General features: G+C 27.6%; 5 protein-coding genes across 10 annotated transcripts; 3 read left to right on the forward strand and 2 right to left on the reverse strand.

Annotated features, from left to right (window-relative positions):
- Window positions 1–347: 347 nt before the first annotated feature.
- On the forward strand, window positions 348–1896 carry LOC127067253 (beta-1,4-galactosyltransferase 7). The gene is made up of 5 exons (XM_051001989.1): window positions 348–493; window positions 589–803; window positions 895–1118; window positions 1243–1389; window positions 1488–1896. The coding sequence occupies exons 1-5, from the start codon at window positions 391–393 to the stop codon at window positions 1846–1848; spliced, it is 1050 nt and encodes a 349-aa protein (XP_050857946.1). The 5' UTR covers window positions 348–390; the 3' UTR covers window positions 1849–1896.
- Window positions 1897–2097: 201 nt separating this feature from the next.
- Window positions 2098–6327, reverse strand: LOC127067247 (putative leucine-rich repeat-containing protein DDB_G0290503). Of its 5 annotated transcripts, none has more exons than XM_051001973.1 (3): window positions 5674–6003; window positions 5298–5350; window positions 2098–5212 (listed from the first exon to the last, which is right to left on the reverse strand). In XM_051001973.1, exon 3 carries the CDS (start codon window positions 5157–5159, stop codon window positions 2382–2384), a length of 2778 nt encoding a protein of 925 aa, XP_050857930.1. In that variant the 5' UTR covers window positions 5160–5212; window positions 5298–5350; window positions 5674–6003; the 3' UTR covers window positions 2098–2381. The 5 variants fall into 5 exon arrangements, with proteins under 5 accessions (XP_050857930.1, XP_050857928.1, XP_050857931.1 ...); XM_051001971.1 differs by having other exon boundaries at window positions 5546–6003; XM_051001974.1 differs by lacking the exons at window positions 5298–5350; window positions 5674–6003 and adding an exon at window positions 6206–6327.
- Window positions 6328–6389: 62 nt separating this feature from the next.
- Window positions 6390–6895, forward strand: LOC127067258 (mitochondrial import inner membrane translocase subunit Tim16-like). Its single transcript, XM_051001995.1, has one exon. It carries the CDS (start codon window positions 6390–6392, stop codon window positions 6786–6788), a length of 399 nt encoding a protein of 132 aa, XP_050857952.1. The 3' UTR covers window positions 6789–6895.
- Window positions 6896–7188: 293 nt separating this feature from the next.
- Window positions 7189–10258, reverse strand: LOC127067249 (exonuclease 3'-5' domain-containing protein 2). 2 transcript variants are annotated; one of them, XM_051001975.1, is made up of 7 exons: window positions 9614–10258; window positions 9169–9310; window positions 8789–9088; window positions 8582–8706; window positions 8032–8465; window positions 7571–7923; window positions 7189–7495 (listed from the first exon to the last, which is right to left on the reverse strand). In XM_051001975.1, exons 1-7 carry the CDS (start codon window positions 9847–9849, stop codon window positions 7295–7297), a joined length of 1791 nt encoding a protein of 596 aa, XP_050857932.1. In that variant the 5' UTR covers window positions 9850–10258; the 3' UTR covers window positions 7189–7294. The 2 variants fall into 2 exon arrangements, with proteins under 2 accessions (XP_050857932.1, XP_050857934.1); XM_051001977.1 differs by having other exon boundaries at window positions 9169–9287; window positions 10056–10122.
- Window positions 10259–10270: 12 nt separating this feature from the next.
- Window positions 10271–11815, forward strand: LOC127067255 (DNA excision repair protein ERCC-1). Its single transcript, XM_051001992.1, has 5 exons — window positions 10271–10549; window positions 10627–10694; window positions 10774–10968; window positions 11068–11253; window positions 11360–11815. The coding sequence occupies exons 1-5, from the start codon at window positions 10474–10476 to the stop codon at window positions 11561–11563; spliced, it is 729 nt and encodes a 242-aa protein (XP_050857949.1). The 5' UTR covers window positions 10271–10473; the 3' UTR covers window positions 11564–11815.
- The last annotated feature ends 327 nt before the right edge of the window (window positions 11816–12142 follow it).

A 12142-nucleotide genomic window follows, 5' to 3' on the forward strand; every position in this document is an offset into this window, starting at 1 on the left:
CGGATGATCGAGCATTGGAACAGGTGGTGTACGTCAAGCAATTATTTATCAAAAAATTTAATTCACCAGACGACAGAAATGTTTCAAAAAGGAAAACATAAAATAGAGAAGTAAACGTATATACTCTCAAGAATTATTTTCACGAACGAACATATTTTTATCTGAAAAATGGAACTGATACTATCGAATCGAAAGATAATAAACAAATTTTATGGATAACGAAATAATGAGCAAATTTTACGAAATATTCGAGATCTTATGATTTAATTAATTAAATATTTATCGATCGAAGGGTACAAAAAATGTGTCATTGTACATTGTAGAATATTGCAATGGATTAAGGAATAGATACTTTGGTTATAAATGAAGTTAAAATATATCTGACTTATTATGGAAGCTGTATGGAGGAGCTTCAAGTTCAGATATATTCTTATTTGTATCTTTGTTACCTTCATCATGTCCTGTTTAATAAGTATTGTTCCCATTAATATTGGTAAATATATTACTCATTAATAAATATTTAATATACGATATATATATATATACTATATAAACAAGAAAAATTAATCTATTTCATAAAAATTATAGATGAATGTAAATGTGAAAATGATATTTTGATGAAGCAATACAATGCTCATAAACAAAATACCAAATTGCATAAAAAGTCTGAAAGATCCAAGTACAAGTTAGCTATTCTTGTACCATTTAGAGATCGTTTTGATGAATTATTAACATTTGCAATACACATGCAAGAGTTTTTAGATAAGCAGAATATAAACTATCATATATTTATATTAAATCAGGTACATCATTTTAATAAAATTGAAATATTTAAACTTTGTGTTAAAGAGTTATTTTAGAACTCTTGTTTTAGAACAATTTCATATGTTACAGTTCGACAGATACAGATTTAATCGAGCTTCCCTCATTAATGTTGGTTTTCTTGAAACTAGTAAAGATTTCCATTATATAGCCATGCATGATGTTGATTTACTGCCATTAAATGACGAATTATTATATATATATCCTAGTAAAGGTCCTTATCATATATCATCTCCAGATTTGCATCCTAGGTATCATTATTCCACATTTGTTGGTGGTATATTACTTATTAAAAGGTAATTATACATTAGGTAACTTCATTATTTGATGAAAATTTATTATTGAAAAATACAGAAAATACATTGAAACATTTATTATTGAAAAATAATGTAGAGTTTTTAAAAATTAATGTCTTTTTAGAGAGCATTACATGCAAGTTAATGGTATGTCAAATAAGTATTGGGGTTGGGGTCTTGAGGATGATGAATTTTATGTCAGATTAAAGGAAGCTGGCTTAAGTATTACTCGGCCTCAAAATATATCTACAGGAACGCATAATACATTTAAGTATGTTCAATATCATATTACAAATGATAAAATTTTGAATCTTTGGTATGTATAAAACTTAGACCTCAGTGATAAATGGTATTATGTTGCTATTTCAGACATATTCATGATAGAAATCATAGAAAGCGTGATATGATGAAGTGTTACAATCAGCGGGAAGTTACTAGAAAACGAGATAGAGAAACTGGTTTAAGTAATATCTCATATAAAATAATAAATAGAATTAAAATGACAATTGCGAACACATCATTGACTGTACTCAATATCTCCTTGATGTGTGACAAGTCTAATACACCTTGGTGTGAATGTGATAAAACTAGTGTTTCGAAAGATACAAAACCAAAAGAGAAAAAAAAGATAATTAATAATAATATTAACAACGATAATAATAATAATAATAATAATAATAATAATAATAATAATAATAAAAACAAAGGTAAATCAGATACAGCATTGTAACTATATTATTATTGTACTAAAAAGAAATTACAAAACCCATTACAATTATATAGAACACTGTGTTTTTGATAATTTGTATCTTTAGAGTATGATAAAGTTTTGTCCATGCAGAAGAAGAAACGTTTTTATTTAATTTTTAATCAGAAAATTTTAATCAAAAAGTTTCTTTTCATGTATCAAACATTCAGACCAGTTAACTATAACTTACATGTTTTATACAAGGGATACAATAATATAACATACAACAAATGATCTTTGAGAGTATCAATTTAATTAACTAAGATTCACTAATCAAATGCATATTTATCATACAGGCGATATAACATGTAAATTTTATACTGTTTGTACACATTATTTACATCTAAAATTATTCTCATGATCGCATTTTACAATAAATAATACTCACAAATGCTTAATGGTTATTGTACAATGACAAGGAACAAAGTGTTCAAATATTAAAACCTATATCTCCATATATCTAAATCTGCAATGAGTAAAAAAAAGAAAAAATGATTGATTGAATACATATATGGCTACATGACAACACTCAATTGTTCCATAAAATGTTTCTTAAGTTCATGTGAAGTAAAGTCATCACCATCATTATTTTCATTAAAAATATCTTGGACTGTTCCAGTTATTGTTTCTGTAGTATTTAAATCTGTTGGTTTATTATCTGATTCTAGTATACCAGAATCTTTTGTATCTATTTCTGTTTCATTATTTAGACGTTGTACATCTTTTATTAATTGTTCCTTTTTATTTAAAATATCTTGATTCGTTTCATCATTGCTTTGTCCCTCTAACAAATTTGTATTAAGAAATTTTTTTAAAGCTGTTAATGAAGGTAAGGGAAAACCATAGTCAATTAATTTGATATAGCCATCCTTTCCACAATCTTTCCTAATTGCAACAGCTGTTTTCAAAATTTTTTCTGAAAATTCTCCTTTACTACTATCAATTAATAATTCATTGAACCAACTCATTCTTTCATCTAATAACTTTTTTCTCTTCATAACTGTCTGCATATTTAACATCTTTCTTCTATAAGTGTTTGTATTTTTTTCTGCCCTTTCAAGATATTTAGATGCTTTTTCTAATTTCCAATTCAATTCTTTTATCTGCTCATCTTTTTGTTTAATGTGTCCTTCTAACTTTCTTTTTTGCTGAGATTCTAACGTCATAGTCTTCATTAATTTTTTATTTACTACTTCCAAATAATTCACTCTATTTGATAAATCTTCAATTAATCTCTGTTTTGATTCTAAACTTTTTTTATTATTAATTAATGACTGTGTAGATACTGCTCTTGTATTTAGTTTATTTGTTAACATTTCAACCTCTTTTGTCTTAGTGTGTAGCAATTTACTTTGTTTCCTTAAATTATTTTCCATTTCTTTAAATACAATTAATCGATTAGTTAATTTCTGAATGACTTTTTCTTGCATTTTTGATCTCTGTTGCAGCAACTCATAATCACAAGATATGTCATGTGCAGTTAAGTTTCCTAATTGTTCCATTTTATTACTATAATTAATTGTTTGAGAACTATTATAAAAATTAAACATCTTTTTATCTAATTGTGTAGAATTTGTGGAAAGATTATTTTTCTGTGTACCACTAACTGATTCTATTTTCAAATTAATTGTTTCAGTATTATTAGTGTATGCAGGGTTTTTTTGTAAAAAGCAATCTTTATTTTTTATTGTAAAATCTTCATGACTGTTACATAATTCTTTTGCAACATTATGTAGATTTATAGGATAATCTTTCAGCTTTATAACAGATGTAACTACAGTTCTATGATTATGCTTTTCACAAGAATTATGAACTTCTTGAAAATTATTTGCATTACCTTGTGCTGTTAGCTCTTGGACAATATCACATACATTATCAGGATCACCACTTATTTTGATCGTAAATTCTGTTTTTTCTATTTGTGCATGATTACTATTAGCTTTTATATTTCTTTTGTTATTAGCTTTCATATCAATCCCCATCTGTTTCTCTGTATTGTTATCCGAAATATCACTGTTGTGTGTAAAGTTGATGTCTTGCTCGGATGTACTACCAATTGATTTTTTTATGGACTTCATTATCTCTTCTCTAGTTCTTCTTTTACGTTTCATCGCTGCTCTCATATTTGGTATAACATGTACTTCATCTTTACCAAAATTTTCCTCAATATCTTCATTATAGGCTTTTTTCTCTTCTTTGATACAAAGAATACCATCCATATTTAATACAGAATCTGCAATTTCATGAGGATTTGTAAATGAATTACTAATGCATGAAACAGACTGAGAAGTATCCATCTTTTCATCTCCACTTTCAGTACCAAAGATAATTTCAACATTTTCTCTATTATCAATAAGAATATCACCTATTTCATGCTTTATAGGTTCTTTGTAATCCATTTCAGTCACTGATAGAATTTTATTATTAATATCGCTTAAATTTATTTCTGCATTTCTTTCTGTGTCATTCTGTTTTTTGGTAATGCAATTAATTCGATCATTTTCTAAATAATCTTCATCATTCATGTTTCTTCCATCACAGATTTGTTTCAATTTTTCTTCTATATCGTCATAATTATCTTCAAATTTACTTGTATTTTCAGACTTAATTTCTGTTCTCATGTATAAACTTTCACTATTGTTTAATGCAAGGCCTTGATTGCCATTACTATTGCCACTTATTTCATCACTTTTATTTGTATGTGTCACAGTATTATTTTTTTTCAAAAAATGATCTCTTTCTGTACTATATTCATCAGAGACTAGAACCATATCTTCATCTCCAACATTGTTAGCAGCTACATGATGTTGCATATGATCATCAAAATTATTTCTCATTTTGGTCATTTGATAAACATTATCAGGAGTTTCAAATGTCAAAGATTGAGAAATTTCATCTATATCTTCAAAATCTGAATCTTTTCCTTCAATATTCCCAGTTGATGAACATTCTGTATCTACTTCAAGATATTCCATGTTTTGACTACTTTGACAATCCTCTTTCTTAGTATGAATTAATTTCTTACGTTTTTTTGGAGACTTTCTAGTTGATGTTATAGTGAAAATAGAAGGTATAGCATTTTTTTTTAACCTAATTCTACCACTTTCTGTAATTGACCATTCTTGTGGTTCAAAATGTACATGACAAAGAAAAGAATTATTTGAAGGCTTCCAATCCGCCCTAGCTACACGCTCTTGCCAAATCTTTCTTAATTTGGGATCACGAGGAAAACATTTCATAATATAGCCTTTCTCACTGCGATTATTGCAGCCAACTGCTGCACAACCAGGCATTTTTATACATCCAAAAATATAGTTGATTTGAAGATAATTTATTTGTGAATAGCCTATAAAGAATATTTAAATAAACATTTAATATTTTAGATAAAATTATATATATACATACATACACACACAGAGATAAATCATTACCGAATCATTATAAACTATTGAGTCCTTTTTCTTTTGTGTGTGTAGAATTTTTTCTAGTAATATAATAATCAAACAAACGATGTATTATTAAAAAATTGTATGTAATTAAATTTTGTACATAGAATCTCATTTACACATATTTAATCCTACTATATCAAACGAATAATAAACATTATGTGACACGTGCGATCTTTTATCGATAAAGTAACACATCTATTATTATATTTGATTGTAATAGTGAAACTTACATGGTTATTTAATCGTATAAATTATTCAACAAGTTTTATCTTAACATAGGACGCGTATCCAGTCGGCAGTCAATTATGTTGACATAAAAGAGAAGCTACCAACAAAGTGAACACTTAGATATACTCACAGTTCTGAAATCTTATTATTATATATGTTCGATAAAAATAGAGTGTTTAGGATCTCTATTTCTTAATAATGATTGAATAATACTGTTTAACGATTTTTATAATTAATTCAAAAGGTTAAGGAACTTGAAAATTCAACGCGCAAATTATATATCACCGAGTATCGTTAAACGAGGGGTAACGTTAGATTTCGATAATTTATCGATAGTCTGTACAAGCTTACTATCGATAACAAAACGCGATATACTCGAAACTTTATCGATTTACAACGCGAAATATAATATAAATTTTCGATTTCATATGAATTATTTTATTGCCAATTGGCTACTCCTTATTGTAAATTTATTTGTATGATTTTACAATTTGTACCTTTCTCGACTTCGTATATATAAATATAACAACGTTAACGCGATATTCAACTGTTTTTTTTCCTGCTTTGTTCATTTCAAAGCGGATATACCGAATGTAAATACATATATTTGATAGCTATAATAGAGAAACATGCTAGCTACAAATTAAATTTAAATTTCTTACTTAAAAAATATCGATGATCACATTTTCAATGTTCTTCGTTTCACAAATTTCTCTAGTAATCTTTTTTCTTGACTCGAAACACGTGCTTCCGGTATCATATGTAAGCAGCGCCACTGATTCTAGGGGAAATGGTTTGACTTCTAGGATTGAGTCAGTTTTGTAATTAGTTGCATGCAGAGAGACGATGGCTAAATATTTAATACAAATTATTATAACTGGAACGCAAGTTATCGGTAAAGCTTTTGCACGTGCAATACGTCAAGAATTAGCAGCAAGTCAAGAGGCTGCACGCAGAGCAGGTGGAGGTGAAAAAGGTGCACGACATGCAGCCACTAACCTACGTACAGGCATGACTTTGAACGAGGCGCTACGTATTCTTAACGTAGAACGACCTGATCAAACGGAGTTGATTGAACAAAATTATAAATATTTGATGGAGGCAAATGACAGATCCAAAGGTGGGTCATTTTATTTACAATCTAAAGTCGTCAGAGCAAAAGAACGCATCGACGAAGAAATGAAATATCAACCACCACCTCCAAATATAAATTCAACTAAGCAAGAAGCTTCTAAAACGTTCTAGTATACTTACCTATAAGTATAAATTCTCCTGCTGAATTCTAGGAAACTGTACATAATATGCTATATAGTACTATTAATAAATACTACAAACTCTGCAATTATTTGAAATGGATAAACATAATACTACTTATTTTTTGTTTGTCATGCAAAAGATATTACCTTTTAAATAATTGTAATCGTTTATACTGAAATTATAAAAGGTTATTCTATTTTACATGATACATACATGAATACTTTTTAATGAAAGCCTTATTTTTTTATGGATATCTATATAAATAATTTATGAATATACAAATACTTCCAAGATCATGGTGTTTTTCATAAAAATACACCATCGTTAAATTTAGTGAGCATTAAAAAAGTAAAATTCTATCTATTTATAGTTAAACAGTATTTAGAACTTTCTATGAAATAATTTATATTCAAGAGATATATTGCTTTCTTGATAGTCTTTTGGATACAAGTACTCGCTCTTATACGAATACTTTCAGGTACATTTGTAAAACCTTAATATATTAATCCTGCTACCTTTGCATCTTGGGGATCTATTCTGTTTTGTGTTTGACGAATAGTTAGTCGTTCTTGATTATGCCTTACTGACCACAGATTTGGTAAATATTGTGGCTTCATGGTGGCCAGGAAATGTTCTCTCCAAATTCTTTCCAATTCTACAAGACCGCCTTCTTTTCCTTCAAACCATTGAACTACCTATAATTACATATCATATAATATTAAATTAGTTTTATTAATTTTTATTTTTAGTAAAGAAACAAGAAAATGTACTTTTAAGCCATGTGGTTGTTGTTTTGATTGATTAAGCGATGAAGATAGAGCATTTTTCAATTCTTCATCTAATAAATTAAGCAGATTTGGAGTAATTTCTTGTTGTCCTGCATATTCTAAGATAATATTTGTAAGTTCTTGTTGTCGTTGAGGTGGTAACATTGGTTCGTTACGCAAAGCTTTAATAGCACAATGTAGTCTCCTCCAATTTGTATGAGTAAGTGGACCTGCTAAAGGTGCATTGCACATTTCTGCAAGCTTTCTTCTGAGCTGCAGATCGTGACTTTTGCTATTCTCATGACATGTTGGACATAATAATAATACATCGTGAGATTGATGAGCTTTCATTACCACTAGAAAAATTTTTTGTATATAAATACGTTGTTACATATTATTGATATATTTTCTTGTATATAATAAGTTTGTACAAATGTATATTTTTGTACTAGATGATAACTTACATGGAAAATATTTACGATATTCTCTAGGTACTACATTTTTTCGAATAAAGTTTTCTGAAGCACCACAAACAACACATTGATTAATTTTAACTTGTGTATAATATTGACCAACTTCTCCCAATGCACGTCCTGATGGTTCAAATTTCAATCTTACTGTAAAGGGTTGTTCTTCAACAACATCTGCTAAATTTTTCTTTATATACCACTCTGCCTTTTTACGGTCACATGTACACAATATATCTCCATCTGGTGCTTGTAAATAGCAATTATGATATAATGGTTTTTTCCTTATAGGTATGTTACTTTCATGTATATTTGTATTTAAATGTAATCCTTCTTTAGTTACAATAGTATTTATAACATTCTTGTGATATTTATTATTGATATTATTGTTATTATTATTGTAAGTTATATTTGTTCTGTGACCCTTGAACCTTCAACATATATTATCAATAAATATTTTTAATAAATAATCTAATATGCAATATTTATATATAATATTTTGTTTTGAATTAATATTTTTGCTTTTGAGAAAATAAAATGTACACACCTCATATCGATTAATCCCGCAGGTAAACCATGAAATTTCATGGCATCATCTTTAAACCAAATTTTCCATAAATATATTACAAATCTCTCCACTAATGATAATTTTTCTTTAGCTTCTCGCATTATCTGTTAGATAAATAAAAAATGTAATTATAATTTATCAATTGTTTATAATTTGTATAAAATATATATAAAAAGATATATTTGCCTGATGATAAATAAGAGCTGATGCCATGGCATCACAAGCAGCATAAGCTACTTGATCGTCAGAAAGAGTGTCCGCATCCCAATCACCACATCTCACTTCTATTAATTTCTCTATTTTTGTACCAAGATATTCTAGACACATTGCTGCCAAACTTTTAGGAGTAGGAAGTTGAAAGCTCTCTGCTAATTTTCTTAAATCAAGAGTGCCTAAAACTGCACATCCATGATCTTTTATTATTTTCTGTCCATCTTCAAATGGTGCTACACCAACCTTAAGTATACGTTTACTAGCCAGCAATTCCTAAAAAAAGATTTATATATTTTTATAATATTATTATTTACAATATTTGTTTTATTATTTCAAGATAATTATATAAGTACCTGTAATTTTGGAGGAATGAATCCAATTTTATTAATACGAAATAAGGCACATACTCCATTATGTGTAGCAAGTTGGAGTAAAGACACTGGACCTTCGTTTACCCATTCACAATCAAAACCTAATATACCATCAGACAAATTGCTGCGCAAAAAATTTATATTTTATTACTCTTATATTATTCTATAATAATAATAATAATAATAATAATAATAATAATAATAATAATAATAATATAATAAAAAGATAAACTAATATTTATAATATTATTTCAATTATAACTAATAAATATTTGGAGAGAAAAAAATCGTTTGAATGAGATTTCGAAAGCTAATAATATAAACAAACAAGATATAGAACTATTCAGTGAAATAAGGAAAGGTTGGGGAAAAAAATGTATAGTGCCATTTGAAGGTTATAGATATTTATACAGTAGTTTATACTTACCAATAAATACGTTGTACAGCGTAATCGCTTTTTTCTAAAGAGTCAGCTAATATAATTTGACTTAATTCAATCTTAATTTCTTTTTTATCATTATTGTTCGACTTATTATTTCTACGTTTTATACTGGAATATATTTTTTTGACACCTCGAAGCACGTTATTACGATACTTCGAAGCTAAGAGGACAAGCCCCACAGTTACGCAAACAAGAAACATATTTTTTCGTATTTGAAGCATTAATTAAGTACCGAATTAATATAAACTTAATATTAAAACTCTATTCAATAATATACAATTATTCGTTTCAATATACATGGAGTATAAATAATTTATGGATTAAGAAATAACGCGGACGTAGTTACTAAATAATAATAAATTAACAATATTATAATAAATATGCAACTAAAAACCGGTTCAATTAATTACAATTACATTTACAATACCATTAATGAATACGTGACTATTGATAACAGAAAAACTTGTGTATCTTGAAAATACCGTTTCATATATTTAGTAGAAACGAAAATCTTCGAAAATTCACGAAAAAAAAAAAATTAGATCACGATACGAATTAATACATGTTTGTGTTAATTAACCGAACAAGGTTCAAGGTTCCCCATAGCAAATGTTACAGCACATACGCGGCTACGGGTACACGTACGACTGGTTAAAATTTTTCATTATTCCACTGATAAAGAGTTTACTCTATCGGTCGTAGATATACATTGTGGCGCTTGTGTGCCCTAATGAAACGAGGAGGTCCATTTTGCATAAATACAGAATTTTAGTTTTTCTTGCATCTGTTGAAATAAATTAGGATTATATTCTACCGAGATCTTTACTCCATATTCTTTTTTAACAATGAGCAATAAAAGAGAGGGTACTAATAGTCAAAATTCTTTTTCATCCAAACAAATAAAACCTGACGAATGTCCTGGTAAAATTGTACTTTTTTCTATTTTTCTAAACAATATCTCGGTTTAGACATTCGTCTTTTTGATTATTTTTTCACAGAAAATCCAGGACCATCGACAAAGAAGATTAATGTACGAATTAATACTCTACTTGTTAGTCCAAAACAAGTAAGATCATGTATGATATTTATTATATTTACAGATCGTTATTAATTGATCCATAATGAAAGATTATATACATTTGCAGAAAGGGAATCCTTTGTTGAAATTTATAATCAATATACCTTGGGAATATTCTGATATTGTACCAGATTATGTGATGGGGAAGACTACATGTGCTCTTTTTTTATCAGTAAGATATCATCAATTGAATCCAGATTATATTCACGATCGTCTTAAATTATTAGGCAATGCGTATAATCTTCGAGTACTTTTGGTTCAGGTAATGAATATCCTTTTCTTTTTTATACTTTATCTACTTGTTTCTGTATTTACAAATTGGTATGAGATACTATTAATAATTTATTTTTGGAACATGTAGGTAGATGTTGCTGATCCACATCACGCATTAAAACATTTAACACGAATATGTATTCTTGCTGATTTAACATTAATGTTAGCTTGGAGTGCAGAGGATGCAGGAAAAATTATAGAAACTTATAAAATTTATGAGAACAAACCACCTGATATAATAATGGACCGTAGTGGAACCGCTCCTTATCAGAAAGTAAATATAGATTAATAGTTTTTTTGATTTTTTAATATATTATATTTCACATACCAGCATATAATATAAACGTATCATTATTTTCTTTGTATTTTTATTTTTACAGTTGATTAATGCTTTTACCACAGTTAGGTCTGTTAACAAAACAGATGCAACTACGCTTTTGTCAACATTTGGCACATTAAAAGATATAGCAAATGCATCAACTGATACTTTAGCTTTATGTCCTGGATTTAGTTTTTTAAAAGCAGAACGATTACATAAAGTATTACATGAACCATTTTTAAAAGTGGAGAAAACAGGAAAATAACGTTTAATACATATTTATTAAGAATATTTATTATTACTATTAATATAAGTGTTTTTATATATTAGATGTTTTATATATTAGATATTTTTTATAATGTTTTATAAATTAGCAAGATAATGTTAAAAACAAATGAATTTAGTTCAAAATGATGTATAAGATTTATTTAAGAAGACATGTGGATATAGTTTTACAAAAATAATCAAAAATACTAAAAGAAATAAAGTAAAAATTATCCTGAATCTTATAGACTTTTTATTACTATCATTGTTTCAAAAAAATATTCGACATTAGCAATAAATTATGAAATATACCAGGACCTTCTGTATCTGTATATCCTAATATATGAATGTTCTATTTTTTCCATTATCCAAATAATATGTCTCTTAGCAACAGATGCTTTCTTTTGTTATGTAAGACACATAAAATAATACCGATGATATCACCTTTTAAAACTTTGACTGAAAGAATTTTGATCATAAAAAAGTAATATAAATATAGTAATGTATGACGTGACTATAATAACTAAGCGGAAATGAATGAAGTTTAATATCGGAAACGTGATCATGCGTTATCTGAAAA

The sequence above is a fragment of the Vespula vulgaris genome, chromosome 10, assembly GCF_905475345.1.
Source record: "Vespula vulgaris chromosome 10, iyVesVulg1.1, whole genome shotgun sequence".
Lineage (NCBI taxonomy): Eukaryota > Metazoa > Arthropoda > Insecta > Hymenoptera > Vespidae > Vespula > Vespula vulgaris.